We start from the raw sequence: 20,586 nt of genomic DNA, 5'->3' as shown, positions 1-20,586 counted from the left end.
CCACTTCTTAATTGTAATGGCTAAAATTAAACTGATTAAATCTGTGTGCAACTAGCATAAGACATACGACCATTCTGTACAATGGTCTGAAAATCAGACTATTACTTACTGGCTCTATAGCTCTTAAGTCGATTCAACAACTAATAGTCGTTATTTTCCCACTTAAAGACATTTTCAAGCCCCCTTTTTTTAAGGGAAGTTCTAAATTAGTATTATCTTTCAAATGCTGTTGGAATTTGACCTTTTCACTTTTTTTGGCCTGCAAAACCTTGACAGAAGGTTCCTTTGATTGAAAGCAGAAACATATATGAAACAGATCAGGGAAAGTCTGAGCCAAATTGGATAACAAATATTAAACACATGAATTTATAATCACTAAACACATGGAGAATTGGCAAATTGGCAATGTCAAAGTGATCCATTCATTGGCAGACGTCTAATTTTGTATGTGTTCTGACAAGCAAACTGAACTTGGGAGAGAAAAAAAATGTCTAACAACTCTGAGATTATTCAATAGTCGAATGACCCATTTCACAATTTTAGATTAAGTGATCTCAGATTAAAAACATTCACAGCTTATTAATTTTATCTAATATATTTCCCTAATCTGTTACAAACTCATTACAAACATTCTAATGCCCTTCACTGATATTGTGACTTGTACTCATTATCAATGAAACAGAGTGATTTGCATTATACCTTTTATATGATGCTAAGAAAATTTAGATTTTCTGCAAATGAAAACAGAGGAAATATATCTATAAGATCATAAAATAAAATTCTTAGCAATTTTGTTTAGTCATTTTACCCTTGTTTCACTTTCTTTTAACTGGCTGGATTGACAGCAGCATAAAATTAAAAACATTTTCTATAATAAATTCATCATTATGAAATACTTGATATCAATACATAAATATATTTAAAAAATATTCTGAATTGATAAAAAATTCCATATCATTTCTATTAATTGATTTTTGATGAAACAATCAAATCCACTATCATAATTATAAAATTTTGCACCATTATCATTATGAACAAACTTATATCATGTTTTAAACATTTTATGTAATCTATAGAAAATATACTAAAAACTTGCTTCAAGTCAAAATATCATGAGTTGTATAAAAATGTGGTGAAAGTGTATGAGAATTTAGTGTTAAAAAACATGATCACATACATGTACACACATGTTCAGGGACAAAGCTGCTCAGAGGTACAGTTTCAATTAGATTGTAAGTGTTGAATACATTCACTTACAAATGAAAAAATGAAACAATAAAAAATGAATTAAATAAATGAAACTGTGTTTCTAATTATAATACATGTATATGTGTTGCATAAATATCGCTTACAAAGGACAAAATGAAGAAAAAAAGAAGAAAACAACTAAATTAATGAAACTGTGTTTCTAATATGATTCCATTAGAATGTATGTGTTGCATTAATATCACTTACAAAGCACAAGATGAAACAATCAGAAAAATAAACTAACTAAATATAACTTTTGTTTTTAATGTTTCCATTAGGTTGTTATGACCCAACAACCTTTACCCTCTTAAACCCCAAATCTAATCAGTTGAAATCATTTAACCTTGCCCTCGATGCTTCTCAGCACAGGATTATAATCAGCTGCATAGGCCTCACTTCCCTTCATGTTTAAAATCAATCATACTATCAAAATATTGCTAAATTTTCTGGCAAAGTGCTTGTATATCTCAGATTCTGAGAGGTGCTTTTATTTATGTTTAATTATAGCTTGATGCGCAGTTGACCTAAATGTCATCTGCAAGCATCCTAGTTTCTAGTGATGAATAATAGGCCATACTTGTCATTATCAATGAAATTCTACTTTAGAGAATCAAGCTCTTGTAAATTTGTTTACAGTACTGAATAAAAAACAATTAATATAATTAAATTAAAATTCTTTAAAAAAATACTTTTTCAATGAGCCAGTCTGGTCACTGAACTAACCATAGCAAGAAGTAAACTGCTTCAGACATGATTTCAAACATTCACCTTATAAAATTGAGTAAAATTCCTGCAGTATTTTTAAAACCAAGTTACACAAAGTCATGTTGATTTTCAGATGAAAGCAGGCTGGTCACTGAACTGATCATTGGAGACTTTCACTTGAGGAAATGCTTTTCTTGAGACAACTGACTCATACAGCTACACCTTCTTCCTCAGTATGGGCTTCAGCAGAATTAGAGGGCGCTGTTTGCTGCTGTTGGACCTGTTCCTCAGTTGATACAGGTTGCTGCTGCACCTGTTCCTCAGTTGCTACAGGTTGCTGAGGGGTTGGAGCCATCATGGCCTGAGGATACATTAATGGGGCTTGGATCATCTGAATCTGCCCTCCTGGGCCTCGTACCTGAAAGAAGCCAAATTGTGGAGGGCCTCTCAGCTGTTCAACCATTCCTGCTGGTTGTGGATGTGATGCCTGTTGCTGGGTTAGAGGAGCACCTTGAGGCTGCATCTGCCCCATGGCTGGGACTTGGACAAAGCCAGGTTGTCCTGTTGGAAGGCCACTGAACTGTTGGAACATTCCTGATGTTTGAGGTTGTGATGCTGGTTCCTGTTCTGAGGATGGCTGGGTCTGAGCAAGACCTTGAGGCTGCATCTGCCCCGGTGCTTGGACCTGGATGAAGCCAGGTTGTCCCGTTGGAAGGCCACTGAACTGTTGGAACATTCCTGAGGTTTGAGGTTGCGATGCAGGTTCCTGTTCTGGGGATGGCTGGGTCTGAGCAAGACCTTGAGGCTGCATCTGCCCCGGTGCTTGGACCTGGATGAAGCCAGCTTGTTCCGCTGGAAGGCCACTAGGCAGTTGGACCATTCCTGATTGCTGGTGAATTACGACTGGTTGTTGTTGCTGCTGTTGGGAAGGTTGTTGATGTTTTGGGGGTGGGGGCAATATGGGGATCGGTTGGTTCTGTTGCGCCACTGCTGGTAGAGCCATGAAAGACTGGTGTTGGGGGCTCGGGGCAAGATACATGAATTGACCTGGCTGAGTAGAAGTGCCAGAAGATTCACCTGTGGTACAATGGTGCAAATTCAAGAGATACATATATTTTTTTACCAGAAAAAAAAAGAACATTATAAATAGCTACAACCATGCTTAAGGAAATAGCATTTTTTTAAAGGACGTTTTCTTAATTTTAAAATTAAAAACAAAGAGGCAACCACATATTTACTTCTCTTACATACCGGTATATTCATTTATTGCTTTTGATTTCTTAATGCGTTTTCAATCTATATGTATTTCTTTTTTATTATGACATTTTATGTTTCAAAAATAAATTCAAGGCAAAAATAAAGTATTGTCTACTCTTTGTATTATCTGTCATTTAAAGCACTGTCTTGTCCCTTTCTTGCCCCTGTTGGCATTCCCCCCTCCCCCCTAATTTGTAGTTCCTTTTGTAGGTACAGACTTGTTGATTTAATCACTCATTATTCCTAAGTATCAATTGTGGTGTTCATATTTGTACAAGCATTGCTTTCGACCCCTCTGTTTCCAATTCATATATTTCTACATTTGTTGAAAATGTTTATAATTGATTTTTAATGTTTTGTTGGAAACATAAATAAATTGAAATTGAAATTGAAGTAAAAGGCATCAAAGGCAAAATTGACTGTGTTTTAGGAAATTAGAGCGATTTAGGAAAAGCAACACTTTCTCACAAAAATTAAAAATGATGTCATGGCCGAAAACTTTACAGGGTTGACCTACACCACACTAACTTCATAATATAATATGCCATTCCACAATATAGGTAATAAAGACAGAAAAGGTCAATCTACCTGCAAAATAGACAGGCCCAGCAGACTGGTTATTGGGTACTGCCATCATTGGCGTGTCTCCTCTATTGACAGCATAATAGACCTAGGAAATTTTAAGAGAAAAAATAGCACGTGATTATAGAATTTTTACAGCACACCTTGCTTGATAAAATATAAAGCATAACTGTTAAGAGCTAGAGGTGATGAAATGAAAGACATCTTCTTCTTCCTCATTTGACTTGAGAGGATATGAGATTTTGAGTTTTGTGGTTTTTGAGATATCACGATATACGAACGTAGGGATGGATGGACTGACAACCCCAAAACATAATGCATCCCACACCACCTTGGGCGGTGGGCGGTGGCATAAAAATGTTTTTTTGAAGAGCATAATACAGTAGAACCTTATCATAATAACTTTCCTAGATCAAGGAAATTTCCTTGCTATATTGGAATCCTTTTTTATCAGAGGTAAAAATAAAAGTAATAAATAGAAACAAAGAGCTGGTCTGAGCAAATTAACTTTAATAATAAAGAAGAAGAATAATGGATATTTTGAAAGCACTCGTATCCAAAATGCAAGGTGCTCAAGGCACTTCAAAATAATCCTCCTCCCCTGTGGCTAGATTTACTGACTTTCACCATTATAGCATTTAAGGAATTCCTTCCTGCCGGTACTCATTTAGAACCTGGGCAGAGAGTGTAGCATATGTAGATTAATGTCTTGCAAAAGGAGGCTAATGCCATGCCCGGGGCTTAAACCCACAACTTTTGCATTTCCAGTCGATGACACCTCTATTTTATTGTAAGGAGAATTTGACAGTGGTCTCTATAATGAAGTTCCACTGTGCTATAGCCTAGACGTCAGCTAGAATGTGATTCGTTGCACCACTTACTATATTGGAGTTTCCTCGATCGTCTCTGCACAGTCTGCACAATTTGGACAGGCTACACATCCTGCACGTATCGTAGCCGTCTCGGCAGCATTGACATGCCTTGTAGCAGGCCACGCTGGCTGCTACCACACCGCAAAGTGACTCCAGTACAAAGATCAAGATCAATATGGCGTTCACCACAATACGTGACTCCTGAAAGAATAAATGAATTGAATGAATCTAATAATAATAATAAGAAGAAGAATGATAAGAAGAACAATGGCAATAATAATAAAAATAGTAGTTTCTTAAGTCCCCAATTAACATTAAAATTGCTTCTAAACATATATGTTCTAAGATGTGCTTAACAGGTAATTCATAAATTTGGTTCAAACGAACATATTGGAAGCACATGCAATTTTACAATATTCAATGATTGTTGTCGCAGTTGAAATTGAGTCTAAACTGATGAAATTGTAAATAATAAACATAAAAATTTGAATAGCTTATCATTATACAGAAAACAATTTACTTTTCATTATGAAATAGATTTTAAAGTCACTTTGGATATGCCCTCTTATTTAGGAGCTACCAAAGCTGGGCATACTTTTCTATATGCACTACCGGTATACACTTTATGCACAATGTTCTTTTTTTAAAGATTTTTTTTAACAAGAAAGGCACATGAAATATTAGGTAACAATTTTTTATTTCTTTTTCTTTTTTGCTGGTCAAACATATTTTTACAAAAAGAAAAAGAAAAGAAAAGAAAAGAAAAAAAAAGGCATCTGAAATAAATGAGAACACCCTTTTAATCATGCTTGACAGAGAACAACTCTATTTTATTGAGCCTGATCCCTCCCCCACACACATATTCCTGGGTCTGCCACTGCCTCAAACACAAGGCTGTATGCTTTTTGTTTCTTTTAATCTTTGCATATTTGTCTATTCTAATGCAATACTTACCGCTTCGCTCCCACAGATGGATCTCATAAGGGGATGACAAATAAATCTACCGGTACCCCATGGATGGTCCTCTTTATCGATGAAAATCCCAAATGCTATAATCATCAGGAAAGCGAAAACTGCAGAAATGCTGGACATCACCAGGTAGTACTTAACCTATAGATAAAAAAAACCAAGAGGAATGCTTTACATAGATACAAATTCTTCAAGAAGGAATATATGTTTTGAGGCTACTTGAGAGGCGCGATAGCTCAGTCAGGAGAGCAGTGGTCTTGTAATCCGGTGACCCGAGTTTGAAACCAAGTCGCTGCGCTAGTGCCCTTTGGTAATTCATTACCACCTCGGAGAGGACTTAAAGCAGTCGGTCGTCTGGTTGCTTACTTACAAGCATTTATACTTTTATAGCAATCAGGTAAAATAACCACCACCATATACTTCTGATTCTGAATAATCTTGAATAACAAGAGACCTTTGCACACCTAGAGTAGACATATTAATTAGTAATTTAACAAAATCTGGTGTCAGCAAATTATGATGCAATACACATGCACGCTGACTACTATATGGCTTTGAAGTCTAGAGGTTAGAGGTTACCTTCCAGTACTGACATGAAACTTATTCAATGTTTCAAATTCTGATGTAGTATATATGGTCTCCAGTAAAGAAAAAGCAATCCCAAAGTAATAATTTGCAGAGAAGAAGAACCCCTACTTTCTTTACCACCAAGTTTTGGAACATTTTTTTTAATATAAAGATTTCAATTGTTGACCAAAAATGCTAGCTTCACTATCAAATAAATGCGTTACTCTACAGAAAGTGACTATAATGAAGCTTTAATGCTTGTAGAAATCCTGCCAGCATTGAAAAACAGAATATAGAGTCTACACCATGTAATTTATCATTTGCAAAGAGGAAGCTTTATCATATGAAAACAGATAACTTACAATTTTCTTGCTCGTAGGATTGAAGTAATTAGCAACACCTATTGACCCAGTTACCATGAAGATCTGTGAGAAAAAAATGAAAGTGAAAACAATCAGAGAAATATGAAAGTAATCAGCTGTTGAGATTCAGTTTTATTGAAATCTTGAGATGAAAATGACTTCAGTGAGAAAGTGAGAATCCTGGAAATTTCTTGTGAGAATCAAAACCAAGTTGCATTTAACATTAGCACAAAAACTTCCACAACTGAGTTGAGTGTCTTGCTTCAACCCCGTAATACAAGCTTAAAGATAAGCTGGAGTTCTGGTGATGATAGAAAATGAATTCTCACAGAATCCAACAAAACTTACACTGAATATTCAAGATTACAATTATGTGCCAAACGATTTTGGTAGAAAATGTACAGGGGCTGAGTAATGAGCATAGAAGGATAATGAATCAAGGTACATGTAAGTAGGCCCAACACAATGGGGTGCTTAACACAGGTCACTACGTGCAAATGAGAGTTGTGGTTTTTATTGAAGATGAATTCCAGGAAGTATTTGTGAGTTTATTTATATTTTACTGGTTCAAACAATCAGTCTATACTGCAGGATAAACCATCCAGAATGTTTTCTCGACATACAATTTCCATACCAGAACTCAAGATTAGCTTTAAAGTGTACCAATCAGCGGAAAAAGAATTTGTGGATAGCTAGAATGTATGAAAACAACCTCCATAAAACTCCATGAAACAGGTCATCCAGGTACTTGTTTACAAACCATGACATAGTGTTTTGAAGTTGCAGTTATTTGGATACTTTTGTCTAAAGTATGAGATAAGATACTGATTTTTCATGTCAGTGCAAACCCTCGATACTAATGGGCAATTCTGTGCAATTTTTCCTGTAAGACATATAACATTTATAAAAAAATGTCATCCATGAATGAAAAATGCCTTGTGACTGGTAATTATCATGCGAGAAAGTATCATCATTCAAAGATTGTTTACTTTTGGACGAAATATTTGGAAAAAGGACACGTTGACAGAACCGTCCTAATAATAATCCATTTGACATCATATTACTTTTTGGATTATCTGTCTTGACTCACCAGTAACCCTCCCCAGATAGGGATGCCTAGGTACGAGACACGGGCTTGGAGAATGATGGCTGAAATACCATACACTATACACAGTGCTCCAGCAACAATGTGCAATACACCTGTCACCTGGTATATTAAGACAAAACATCATTGATAACACACAATAGAATTGACTGAAATGAACAAAACAAAAACAAAAGAATTTTTTTTTTAAATTAAGGAAAAGGAAAGGCAAGGTCTGAGTTCATAGCTATGTTTCTGCCTATTCTAAATTGTTGAAATTGAATATTTGGCCAAAGTCACTTGCAAGTTGATCATATTATATGAGTGAGTCTGTGTTCCTATACTAGGATAAGAAAACAGTGAGAAAAGATACCAGTACATGTAGTCCACATATAAACTGAAGAGGGGGTTCGTGGAGTTTATTCCCATTTAAAGGGAGATCTAACAACAAATTCCATTTGTGTGAAGGCAGAAAAAGTAAGAGAAACAGAATGACAAAAGGTTGAAATAAATCAGATAAATAATATAGATGTTATGAATGTTTGAAATATGTGATCCCTAAATATATGCGAAACTAAAGTTGACAATTTAGACTTAGGATTGTGGCGTGTTCACGGTCAACTATCTTGTTTGCCGTACTGAAATAGTATCAATCTCTGTGCCTTCTTGCTTGGGGCATTATTCAATATGGATGGTGCATTATTATAGGTCCTCCAAAAAGAAAAGAACCTTAGACAATACTTTATGAAAAATTAACATTGTAGTCATTTAGTCAGTTGGAAAAATAGGAGATGTCAGGCACTAGTTTATATTGCAGTGACACTACAAGTTCGTCCAATTTAAAATTCGCTTCTGTAATAACATTAACAAATTCATATTATCTTTCTAACTGTTTGTGTGATTTGATTCACACTTTTACCAATCTGCTCATCTGCTCATCTGAATTTTCTTCCTCTTTTACAGCAAATTTGCTATTGAGGTTGGATTTCCCTTTATTAAAGAATGCTATATAAATATGTGTACATCACATACATCTTTGATTCACCATTTGCATTTGCACAATGCTGCATCACTTGCATGTGACCTACCTTGCATCCTCACAGACAAACAAAACAAAAGGAAAATTGAACAAAATCGAAATGTCGAAATGCCCCCTAAGAAGAGATAACTTAAACAAAATATATGACACAAATCATAAAAAGAATAAGCTCCAATGATATTTGTCTCCATTAAGAATAAATGGAAGGATTATCATGCATATTACGTGAATGCTCTTTGATACACAACCACGATAGGCTGTTTTGTTGCCATCATCTGAACTTTCATGCCGAGTGTCGTAGCTGAGGTTCGCCATCTTCCAGGCTGACAAAGCTGCATAAAAAAAAGAAAAACAAACAATGGTAGTTATCATTGCTCATTCCAATTTTTGTTTTCCTTGTAAAAAATACAAAGCTTTGAAAGTTTTTGTTTTGTGTTTTTGGCTTTGTCTTACCGGTAATATTGATATTACAAAAGTTAAAGGCCCACTGCACTACTGGTAGCTACTTGCGCCCTCTATATAACAAACAATGCCTAATCGGTGACCATTGGTCCCCCATGATCCTCTTTTTCTTATGTTAACTGAGAGCTGAGTTGATGAGATAACCACCTGTCCAGTGACCTTGCAGAGCGGTCTAATCCCTCCTGTAAACTACGGCAGATAAGCTTTAAGTATTTGATATGTTAAATACATGTATCAATTATAATGAATATAAATTTCGCGATAGGAGTTATCATGATCATGATATGCCTCTGACTATGACTTACTACCATTCAGTTTGCGCATTTTACTGCTTCCAAAGATACCGAAGTAGCGACTACCCCCTATAGGACAACTACCCTCTGGACAACTACCCCCAGACAACTATCCCCTAGGATAGTTGTCCGAGGGGTAGTTGTACTAGAGCCTGGTTTTCATAGGGGGTAGTTGTCCTAGGGCGTAGTTGTTCAGGGTTATTTGTCCTAGGGGGTATTTTTCCTAGGGGGTAGTTGTCCTAGGGGGTAGTTGGCTGGGGGTGGTTATCCGGGGGGGGGGGGGGGGGGTGGGTGGATGTCCAGGGGTAGGTGTCCTAGAACCATTCACACATCTTAGCATATGTTCAATTCATACAACATAAATATTCAAATCAACTCTAAAATAACAATGACTGAGTATTACATATTCATTAGGAAAGGTCCACTCACATTTGAGAATGTACAACATAAATATTCAATAGCTAAATCAACCAATGGGGAAGAAGGAAAGTATGTAAATACATAACATGTGAGGTGATCGTGACAAAATATTCTGTAACAAAGAGAAGGATCAACTTGGGAATGTAAAGCATGAAGGAGGTATGATAATAACAAAAGTAAGAGGGAGCAATATTAATGAAAGTCATTTTGAGTGGCTATCACTATGAACATGGCAGACAAAGAAAGCGGACAAAATATACAGTTCCTCAGGTAGACAAAGGAACATCCCTTCACTGTTATTATGTACAAATGTGTAGAACAGGTGAATATGCATGTGACACCTGTTCCACACATTTTTACATAATAGCAGTGAAGGATGTTCCTTTGTCTACCCCAGGAACTGTATATTTTGTCCGCTTTCATTGTCCGTCATGTTCATAGTGTATACAGGTGGAACTGGCCTGGAGAAAAGTAAACAAAGTAAAGATCATTAACCCTGATCACTGGATGTAAACAGAATCTAATTGTGTACAAAATATTCCAACACACTAGTTACAGTTTAATTCTAGTACTTTAGGTCTAGACCTAATTACTATATTATCCTGATTATAAAGTCAATTGCTAGTATCAATTAAATATCACGTCATTACATGATTACTCATTGTTTAATATATTTTTACTTGCACGTCACTATTTTATTGTATAAAGCAATTGTACACCCTTTTGTTGTCTGCACCTTCACCTGCTGTCACAACACATCCCATCCCAGTATAGCTTGGAAAAGCTGCTTCAGGGATTACCTCATCAAGTATCTACAAAAATACATAAAACAAATGTTTTGAAAAAACGGCTTAACTTTAGAATACCCTGAAAACCCAATGGTATGAACTCTATAATTCCTTGAACAACATTTTGACCTGATAGGTGTTACATAGCATACAGCCTGAGCCTATTCTTCTTCTTCTTCCATTGAGTCAGGAAGTTGTAATGAATGGAGATACCGTCTCGAAAGAATTTTCCGAGGGAAAATTATTCAAGATTAACCTGGCTTAACAAAAAGAAATGTAACCCTCTCCAGCCATCATTTCCATCAACAGCTGTCCATATCAATGCACAGTCCCTCTCTGGCATTCTAAATAGTACGAAATGTTACGCAACGCCGTCTGCTTCCCTAAGTTCTCTATTCACTCTCTTGCAAAAATATGCAAGCGTCGGGCTTTGAAGCCATGCGTGGCACCGACAAATTAAGTCATGTTCAGGGAAGATGTATTTAGCTATAACATATAAAATGCAGAATTCACAACATAATATGACCAATGCAACTTTCTATTAGTCATCAAATGCGTTTTCCGTTCTCGGATAGCTCTACTGAAGACACGGCCATTTTAACTAGCGAAATCGATCAAGGAAATCATGAGTTAGAGCGAATGAAAGATTTTCATCATCATGATTTTCTCATCTAATTATTGACATTTTCCGAAAATTTCCGAAATTTGTACATAGCTAGGAAGGTAGTCCAAAGGTTTATCTTCCTAAAAAACTAAATGAAATTGTGTTATATGTTTGCGCATTTATTGATTTTGGGCTAGAAGTTGTCAAGTTAGCACCACTATTCGCCCAAAGTACGGGCCGGCAAAGCAAAAGCCGCCGTGTTCGCTGGGCTGGGCTGTGTGTGGAAAGGGGGGACTTAGTGCTACTAGGGAGCTGTACGGTTTCGGAGGGGGTTAAGGGGATTACGGTAGGGGAAACAAAAGATGCGCGGTGCCACGGATGACTTCAAAGGAGCCTCTTGGACGGGATCTCCATTCATTACAGCTTCCTGATTGAGTACAGCTTTATTATAATTTATACAGTCCTCTTGTCGTACTTGATAGTATAGTATTACAGGGCCGGGTTTGTTTACGATTGGGGAATTCCCCGGATGAAGGCCGGAGCTCCAGCTCATTATCTAGCTGACTCTGATTGGGTTTTGACACACAGCATTCAACATTTTAAAAACTCACATTATCATAGGAGACCTCCAGAAATGGACCTATCTTCATCAGTTGATGAACTGTGCCATAAAATATGAAAATAATTGTTGGATTTCCGATTTCCTCGTCCGTCTTTGACTTATACGCACTTCACCTTCCGTTGATTTCATGGTGTTCTTGATATACAAAATCAAAAGTGAAAACATACATGCACCATGCACAATGTAGTCAGACAGCAACAATACAACATTTTGGGAAAATGTTAATATTGGATGGATAGTGATTCTTACAATTTTGATATATTTGGATGCCCCTGTGGATGTTTTATAAGCATTAGAAATTTAACCCCTAAAACACTTCTACTTTCGAGAAAAATTGGATATCATAATTTACTTAGTGCTCCCGGTAAATTATGATAAATTTCGAACAGCGCCTACGGCCGTACAATGGTAGGTGCGACCATGAAAATCTCAGAATATGTAGTTATGATATAGGCTATATAATTTCCAAACGGGAATAGCACATCGGTCGATTTTACTCAAGAAATGTTGTTTCATAGCTCAACTAATATCTTGACCTTGACAGGGAGCTATACAACATTTTATTATTTACAATTTCATAACTTTAGACTCGATTTCAACCGCAACAACGATCACTGAATATTGTAGGATCGCATATAATATGCTTCCAATATATTCATTTGAACCAAATTCACGACCCCGTACCAAAACTTTGTATTATACATTGAATGGTAATATACAGAATGGCCAATGCTCGGCTGCTTTTGTCGAATCCGGACACCTACCCCCTGGACATCCGCCCCCGGATAACCACCCCCAGTCAACTACCCCCTAGAACAAATACCCCCTAGGACAACTACTCCCTAGGGCAACCAACCTCTCGGACGACTACCTCCTGGGACAACTACTCCCAGACAACTACCCTTAAAACAACTAACCCCTAGGACAACTACCCCGGACAACGACCCCCCGAGCAAATACCCCCTAGGATAGTTGTACGGGGGTAGTTGTCCTATTAGAGGATGGTTGTCGTAGGGGGTAGTTGTCTGGGAAGTAGTTTTCCAGGGGTAGTTGTCCGGGGGTGGTTGTCGTAGGGTTAGTTGTCCAGGGCTTGTTGTCCGGGGGTAGTTATCCCGGGGGTAGTCGTCCTAGAGGGTTGTTGCACTAGGAGGTAGTTGTCCTAGGGGGTAGTTGACTGGGGTGGTTATCCGGGGGTGGATATCTCACACTTTTCTATACACCAATGTAACCAGGCGCGTACGCAGGGGGGGGGGGGGGGGGGGGGGGGGGGGGGTTCACAAAAAACCATACACAAAACATATACATAAAAAAACTCAAGGGGGGGGGGGTTAACCCCAACCCCCCCCCCCCCCCTTGAGTTTTTTTATGTATATGTTTTGTGTATGGTTTTTTGTGAAACTCCCCCCCCCCCTTTTGATTTTTGTTTTTGTTTTTTTATTTAATTTTTTTTTTTTTAAATTATACCAATGGCTGACCTAAAAAAAGATAACCTTACCCCCCCCCCCCCAACGGAACAAAATGTCAAATTTTCAAATTTCGAGACCAAAAAAAAAGAAAAAGTGTCCTTTGTGTTACTTTGGCAAGAAAGATGGAATGATATCCAATCTGCAATAAAAATCCTTCAGCCAAACGTTATCTCACAATATTCTTGTAAATTGGGAAGAAAAAAATCAAATATTGTTAGGCGACTAACGCCTGGGATCGTTGGACTCCGCAATCTATAGGCATGCACCCGCACATGTTTCTGTGACAGCTGTCCACCAATATATAGAAACGGTCAAAGATTTTTTGATAGATTGAATGTCCAAGGTACTAATAGAAAGAGCCATGTTAATGTCAGAAGTTAATATTTCTCAGGAAGAGGACATCATGATATTTTTACATTATAGTGACTCTCGTTTACAAATGGCAATAGCTCGGCGTTTCATTTTAAGAACGAAGCGATTATATAAAAAGTAGGCACTAAATATACAAAACAAGAAACCGAAGTGAATTTAAACTGAATATAGTAGAAAAATATGTATTTTGTACGTAATATTATTTAGGTCTTTTAGCATATTAATTATTTGAAGTTTGTGATTAGGCCTATCTCTTATTTAGGCCCCTTTTTGAATAAAAATAATGAAAGCCATATCCACTATATAAATAATCTCATGTACTAATTCATATAACCTAATAAAACCCACGGTGGAACATGGTAGGATCCCCAACTTGCCCATTTTCATGCTGCTGCTCTGTTTGCTTTTGTTTATAAATTCACACTTTTCAGTAAAGACTAAAAACAAGGAACCTTCAAGAATACAGTGAACAATGAGAAAATGAAAACGAGAGAAAAAAGGATATTTGCATGTTTTGCAGATCAGCTGGCAAAGCAAAGTAAATATTTTTTGAGAAACTGACATTCTTGCATAATGGTGTGAACATCTGCATTTGATTGAGTACAATGGGAGTGGATTGCAGAGTTAATGGAATAATAGCGTGTTAGGGATAATGGCAAGATCTGTCTCTGACAAGAGAACATACAAATGGCCAGTCTAAATGGTAAGATGAGAAGTAAAATTAATATATTGGATGAAATTAGACCCAAGCAGAATAATCATGCAAATAAAACAACCCATACAAACCAGGATATAACAATTTACATTGAAATACAAAAAAAAAACAGGTGACTCAACGTGAATAAGATTGTAAAAGCCTTTCTTTGTATTGTCGCTTGAAAACGTTTTGAGAGTATGCAGTTTTTAGATCAGCTGGCAAAGCAAAGTAAATATTTTTTTGAGAAACTGACATTATCTGCATTTGATCGAGTACAATGGGAGTGTATTAATGAGAATTAATGAAATAATAGCGTGTTAGGGGTAATGGCAAGATCTGTCTCTGACAAGAGAACATACAAATGACCAGGTTTAATTGATACAAATCGAATACATACAAAAGTTTTAATTGAGTAAATAAAGGTTTAGTGGAGGCAAGGAAAGGCATTTTACAAATTATCCTCACTGCTCTTTCTTGCAACCTATTATAGTCTCAACATTTTGTCTAGAGTAGCTGAGGCCCAGATTATATAAGAAAATGATAAATGAGTGTGTAGTATAACAAATAATATAGGCAGGTAGTTTAGTTTGTTTATAACACCAATATTTCGTGAAATTGTTGTACATATGTAATTTTCATGGTCATGCCAACGCAATTTGTCATCAATTTTAATTGTCAGGAATTTTGTGTTAGATACTTTTGTGATTTCAGAGCCATTTAGTTGGAAATATCTCTTTTGGTGAAAATCATCATATGAGTTTTGTTTGCACTAAGTAGTTGCTTGTTACCCTGTTTTAGTTCGTGGTTAGGAGTTTGAATAAGGGTTACTTCATCTTTGTTTGATAAAGAAATAGTAGTGTCATCTGCAAAGAGGACATAACTGAGTATCGAAGAACATTTATGAATATCATGTATATATATTAGAAAAGAAGGAGGCCTAAAATTGACCCTTGCGGAATTTCGTATTTCAGATTGGTTTTTATTGTAAATACTGTGTTGCTTTCTGTCATTTACATAGCTCTGAAACCATTTCAAAGGAATACCCCTGATGCCTGAACAAAATAGTTTTTATAATGATATTTCATGGTTTTAAAACAATCAAAGGTTGAGTGTTTAGACAAGCAACTGAAATCTTTTTACGAAAGTGACAAGTCGATTGTACATGCATTTCTCAAGAATCTTTATAAAATGAGAAGGAGAGAAATGGGCCGATAATCTGAATACAGGTTAGATTGACCCTTTTTAATATTGGAATAATCTTTGCACCTTTTAACTTGTCAGGAAATATTCCCTTGTTAATAGAAACATTAAATATTTCACATAAGGGTTTACTGATCAATTTGATATAGTTTTCTTAACTACGGAGAAATGAGTGCAGAGTTCAGTCAGTTACACACGATTTTATTCCCAGAATATCGGTTCCAGGAAATATAGTGAGAATTAATATGAATTCATGGAATTTGGTGCGAGAGGTTTTACACGTGTGATTCCGAACTTCGAAAAGTTTAACATATTGTGAAAATGACTACGTTTTTTTTTTATACGTGCCGTTCATATCAGTTTTGAGCATGTGAAATCTTGATGAAATTTGATTGCAGTTTGAGTTTTGAATCAAACAAGAAGATAATTTGGAATCAATTTCCTGGAATATTTGCAGATAGACTGCAATCTATACACCATGAAAGTAAATGAGGCGTATTTGGGATGATCAGAAATACTTTGATATATATAACACTTCAACTTCGAAGTTGCTTGTGTTTGTTTTGTTTATGTATAGTTTTTGTTTCTTTTCATTGATGCATGCTGTATATAGTGGTCTTGATTCGATCAGGGCATCTGACTTACTGCCCTCGCCATTGAATGGAACACCATATAGGGGAACGAGGAAAAATTACTATAAGATCATCAATAATAGTTTACTGTTTGTCTCAAAAATCTTTTCTACAATCTGAGCCAACTTGCTAAACAATAATAATGAACCATGACACAACGTTAAACAGTATCTTTAACATGCACCAGGCTTGTTTCAATACCTGCTCTATAGCTCCCTCACCCCCTTGAAATAGCAACGAAAAAAGAGAGAAATTAGACAAAAAGGGAGATGGGAGCGGCACTTGAACAAAATAAGATAACCCCATCTCACATACTCCCCGATTGTGGCCCCTATATCTCACATTTTATCCACCTGACGTAAGGTTTCTGCCCCCCCCCCGTCTCCTGTGCCCCCCCCCCCCCCCTCATGCCATAATCCAGGCTTATCAAACTCATTTTATTCGACTAACTGTGATCAAATTCATAGAAACGTACTGTAATGTACTGCCCTCTGCGTGCACGTGCACTCATATTACTTCTGCAGCTTCTGATTATGCATGAACTGAGCATGCAGGGCACGTTGAATCGTATGAATTAAACAAATCACATACACAGATTAGCACATTTCAAAGCACGGAAAACTGATTCATGAAAGAGATAACATCAACAACATCTAAACAACGTGACGCTCAGGGAATATGTTCAAAGTAGCAGAATGTTGTCATGTATCAAATTGCGCTTTCAATATAAGAAACGATAATGAAACTATACTGAGAAAATTTGATCATTAGTTTCGGCACGTTCGGCCTTTGTGGTATGGTTTTGATGGATATTTTCTGGAGCATGTAGCCATGAGTTGGCAACACGCAATGAATGCGAATAACTATACTGTTTTCACACTGGCAATATTTTGCTTAACCCCGTACTATAGGTGCGGTTAAAGGGTATCTTAACCCCACCTATAGTCCGGGGTTAAGCTTATTCCACTTTCTTTTCACACTGGCAAAATGTTGCTTAACCCCGTACTATAGGTGGGGTTAAGGGGGGGGGGGAGGGTTTAGCCCCACCTATAGTACGGGGTTAAGCTTATTCCACTTTCTTTTCACACTGGCAAAAATTTGCTTAACCCCGTAGGTGGGGTTAAAGGGGGAGGGGGTCTTAGCCCTACCTACAGTCCGGGTTAAGCCTATTCCACTTTCTACTCAGACTCGTATACTCTTTTCACACTTGTTTCGCTTAACCCCGTACTTTGCTAGAAAAGCCAAAAAGGTTAGTCCGGGGCTAAGCAAAGTACGGGGTTAAGCAAAACAAGTGTGAAAAGACAGTTATAGTAATAATGACTGCTATGAGAGAAGTTGTTTTTTATATGCTCAAGAGGAGGTTACATCGTGCTATCGCCCTGAGGCGTGCCGAGTGGTGATAGCACGATGTAACCTCCCCGAGAGCCTATAAAACAACTATGCCTCGAATATTACAGCAGTCACTTTATGTTTTATAGACTTACCAATCATGGTAATCTAGTCTGTTTACGCTATCGATCGAGACCTAGTCTTAATAGGGTGTCTGATCGCGCACCACTCGAGTTTGTGTGCTAAAATCCTTCCTATTGAGATTGCACGCATAATATCCCTATTATGCAGTCTAGATCTACGTGCATTAACAAAAATTAACACGTAAACGGCAGTACTCATACCCGCCTACCAGTCAATAGTCTTTTGAAAAGTGCCCTAAAAGTGCCCTAGGGCGCCTTTCAAAAAACTTTTGACTGGTAGGCGGGGCATGGCTAAATTCACGTCTCCAATTTCGACCAATCAGATAGCTAGATGTCTAAAGTGAGGTATACAAAAGCTATTAGTGTGGCCGGGGTAGTTTTATATTAAAGGGGGTGTAAAATGATGAGACTATACACGTGTCTTTCCCGTGGCCCAACTCGGGCCAATCGAGCATCAATTCGACTGAGGACGGGCTACCGATTCACCCCCAGTGCGTGTGACTTGCGTGCCCGGTACTGCCAACGAGCACACAACGCACCGACTCCGTGCGTCTTTTGAATTTTGTTTCCCACGGTCACTTGCTCTACGGAAGGTGCACTTAGCACGTGCGTGCCGCTTACAAATTGGAAATCGAATGCCGCTATGCGCGGTAACTGAAATACGTGCACCACTTTGCAATTTAAATGAGCATGATGAGTACATTCAGTTTCCAGCTGGGTTGCTGAATTTGAATGCTCGGAGTATTGAATTTTGTCCACGGGCGACATTCGCGCTAATTTTAATACATGCAAAATGAATGTTAGTGACAAAGTGATTAAATTAGCTGGGAAACATTTAGACCTTCTATACGACCTTCTATATGTCTTCTATCACTACTTCTACTACTACTGTTATACTACTACTACTACTACTACTACTACTTCTACTGCTACTACTACTACTACTACTACTACTACTTCTACTGCTACTACTACTACTACTACTACTGCTACTACTACTACTACTACTACTACTGCTACTACTACTACTACTACTACTGCTACTACTACTACTACTAGTAGTAGTAGTAGTAGTAGTAGTAGTAGTACGACTAATGCTACTTTTGTTTGTTGAACATTACAAACTCATAGGCCTAACTTTGATAATGAAAAAACAATGAAATCGAAATTTTATAATAAATTATAATAAGAACATTCTCTCTTAAAAAAAGAGTGAATTTCCACTCTATTTTCATTTTCTTGGGAGTGACGTCCGTGATCACTTGTTTAGGAGTGAAAATCGATTGATTTTAGAGTGCTCTCTAAGAAGAAAAGAGTGAATGTTCACTCTATTTTCACTACATTTTCACTCTCCAGAGGAGTGACGTCCGTGATCACTCGATTTTTTTTAGAGAGTTATAGATCAAGTATTGACTATATTCTTTAAACATGCGAATTCAAAATCATATGCCCATACCACATCAGAAGGCAATTTGCCTTTCAGTTTTCGGAAAATATAACCTGTGGATGGACACCACCTGCCATATATTAAGGAAAGCACATTTTTGGTTACATTTTCAATACTTTAGTATACATTAATCTAATTTAATTAGTACAAATGGGCGATGTGCCCACGAAGAAAAAAGTACCCTTTGTGAAAAATTGAATGCTCGAATTATTGAGTTTTAAAGCCCCATTGTCCTACTTGTAGCTACTTGCTCTCTCTATATAGAAACTTCCCCAATCAGTGCCTGTTGGTCCCCCATGATCCTCTTTTTCTTATGTTAGTTGAGAGCTGAGTTAATGAGATAGCCAACTGTCAATGACCTTGCTGTGTGGTCTAATCGGGGTCTAATCCCTTCTGGCCCAGTAGTATTGACGGTCTTTAATATACATTAATCTCATTTTAATTAGTGCAAATGGGCGATGTGTCCACAAAGGAAGAAGTACCCTTTGTAAACAATTGCCAATGACAAGTGAACAAAATATAAGTTTCCAATATGACGTGGGTAGGTCACACCTTTACCTATCAGCAGCATAATAATGAGGACGAACAATCCCTATACAGGCAGTGTATGCCGTTTGCAGCCAACATCAAATTATGTAAAACTTGAATTACGAATAATATGTCACGTATGTCCTATCTGTGAAATTTAAAAACGTTAGTAGTGTCCTAGTATTCAAATTATGGAAGGAAACCCGTTTACTTTCTCGACTTCACTGTCATACACTATTGCGTGACTGACTGACTTTTTTTTCTACTTTGGTAATAACACACATACATTGAGCTGTAAAGGGCAGGCACGTAGCCAGAGTTCGATGTTTGGGGGGGGGGGGGGGCTACTACATGTATTCTAACGAGGTCAAAAAGGGGTCTAAAAAAGTTCAACCGATCTTGAAAATTTTAGCTGGGGCACGTGCCCCCCCCCCCCCCCCCCCCCCCCCCCCGTGGCTACGTGCCTGGTAAAGGGTACATGAGCATTTGTCTACATCAATAACCCGCTTCTTGTAATGGCCAACATTAAACTGATTGAATCTTTGCGCAGAACAAAACGTACGATCCTTCGGTACATGGGTCTAAAAATAAAACTATTTCATTAAACGACTGCAATCCCTTAATTAGATTCGACGGTTAACGGTCATTATTTACCCACAAAAAGAAATTCAAGCCCTTTTGTTTTGAGGGAAGTTCTAAATTGGTATTATCTTTCAAATGCCGTTGATTTTAACCTTTAAATTTGTTTGGCCTGCAAATGGGACATAGTACCTTTAAAGCTCGGAACTAGTGGCATAGGTATTGAGGGTAAGTGACCCTCAATACAATTGAAACAAACAAACAAAAGAGAAAGAGAGAAAGAGAAAAACAGAAAGAGAGAAAGAGAAAAAGAGAAAAA

At 37.3% G+C, this 20,586-nt stretch overlaps 1 protein-coding gene across 1 annotated transcript; it reads right to left on the bottom strand.

Annotated features, from left to right (window-relative positions):
• Positions 1-188: 188 nt before the first annotated feature.
• On the bottom strand, positions 189-12,015 carry LOC115918485 (glutenin, low molecular weight subunit-like). Its single transcript, XM_030980440.1, has 8 exons — positions 11,864-12,015; positions 8,911-9,017; positions 7,653-7,769; positions 6,563-6,625; positions 5,619-5,774; positions 4,674-4,865; positions 3,799-3,880; positions 189-3,030 (listed from the first exon to the last, which is right to left on the bottom strand). The coding sequence occupies exons 2-8, from the start codon at positions 8,998-9,000 to the stop codon at positions 2,162-2,164; spliced, it is 1,569 nt and encodes a 522-aa protein (XP_030836300.1). The 5' UTR covers positions 9,001-9,017; positions 11,864-12,015; the 3' UTR covers positions 189-2,161.
• Positions 12,016-20,586: the final 8,571 nt, after the last annotated feature.

The sequence above is a fragment of the Strongylocentrotus purpuratus genome, unplaced genomic scaffold, assembly GCF_000002235.5.
Source record: "Strongylocentrotus purpuratus isolate Spur 01 unplaced genomic scaffold, Spur_5.0 spur5_scaffold_11, whole genome shotgun sequence".
In the NCBI taxonomy this organism is placed as follows: Eukaryota; Metazoa; Echinodermata; class Echinoidea; order Camarodonta; family Strongylocentrotidae; genus Strongylocentrotus; species Strongylocentrotus purpuratus.
The sequence above is the reverse complement of the archived record's forward strand: the minus strand, read 5'-3'. Positions and strand labels throughout refer to the sequence as shown.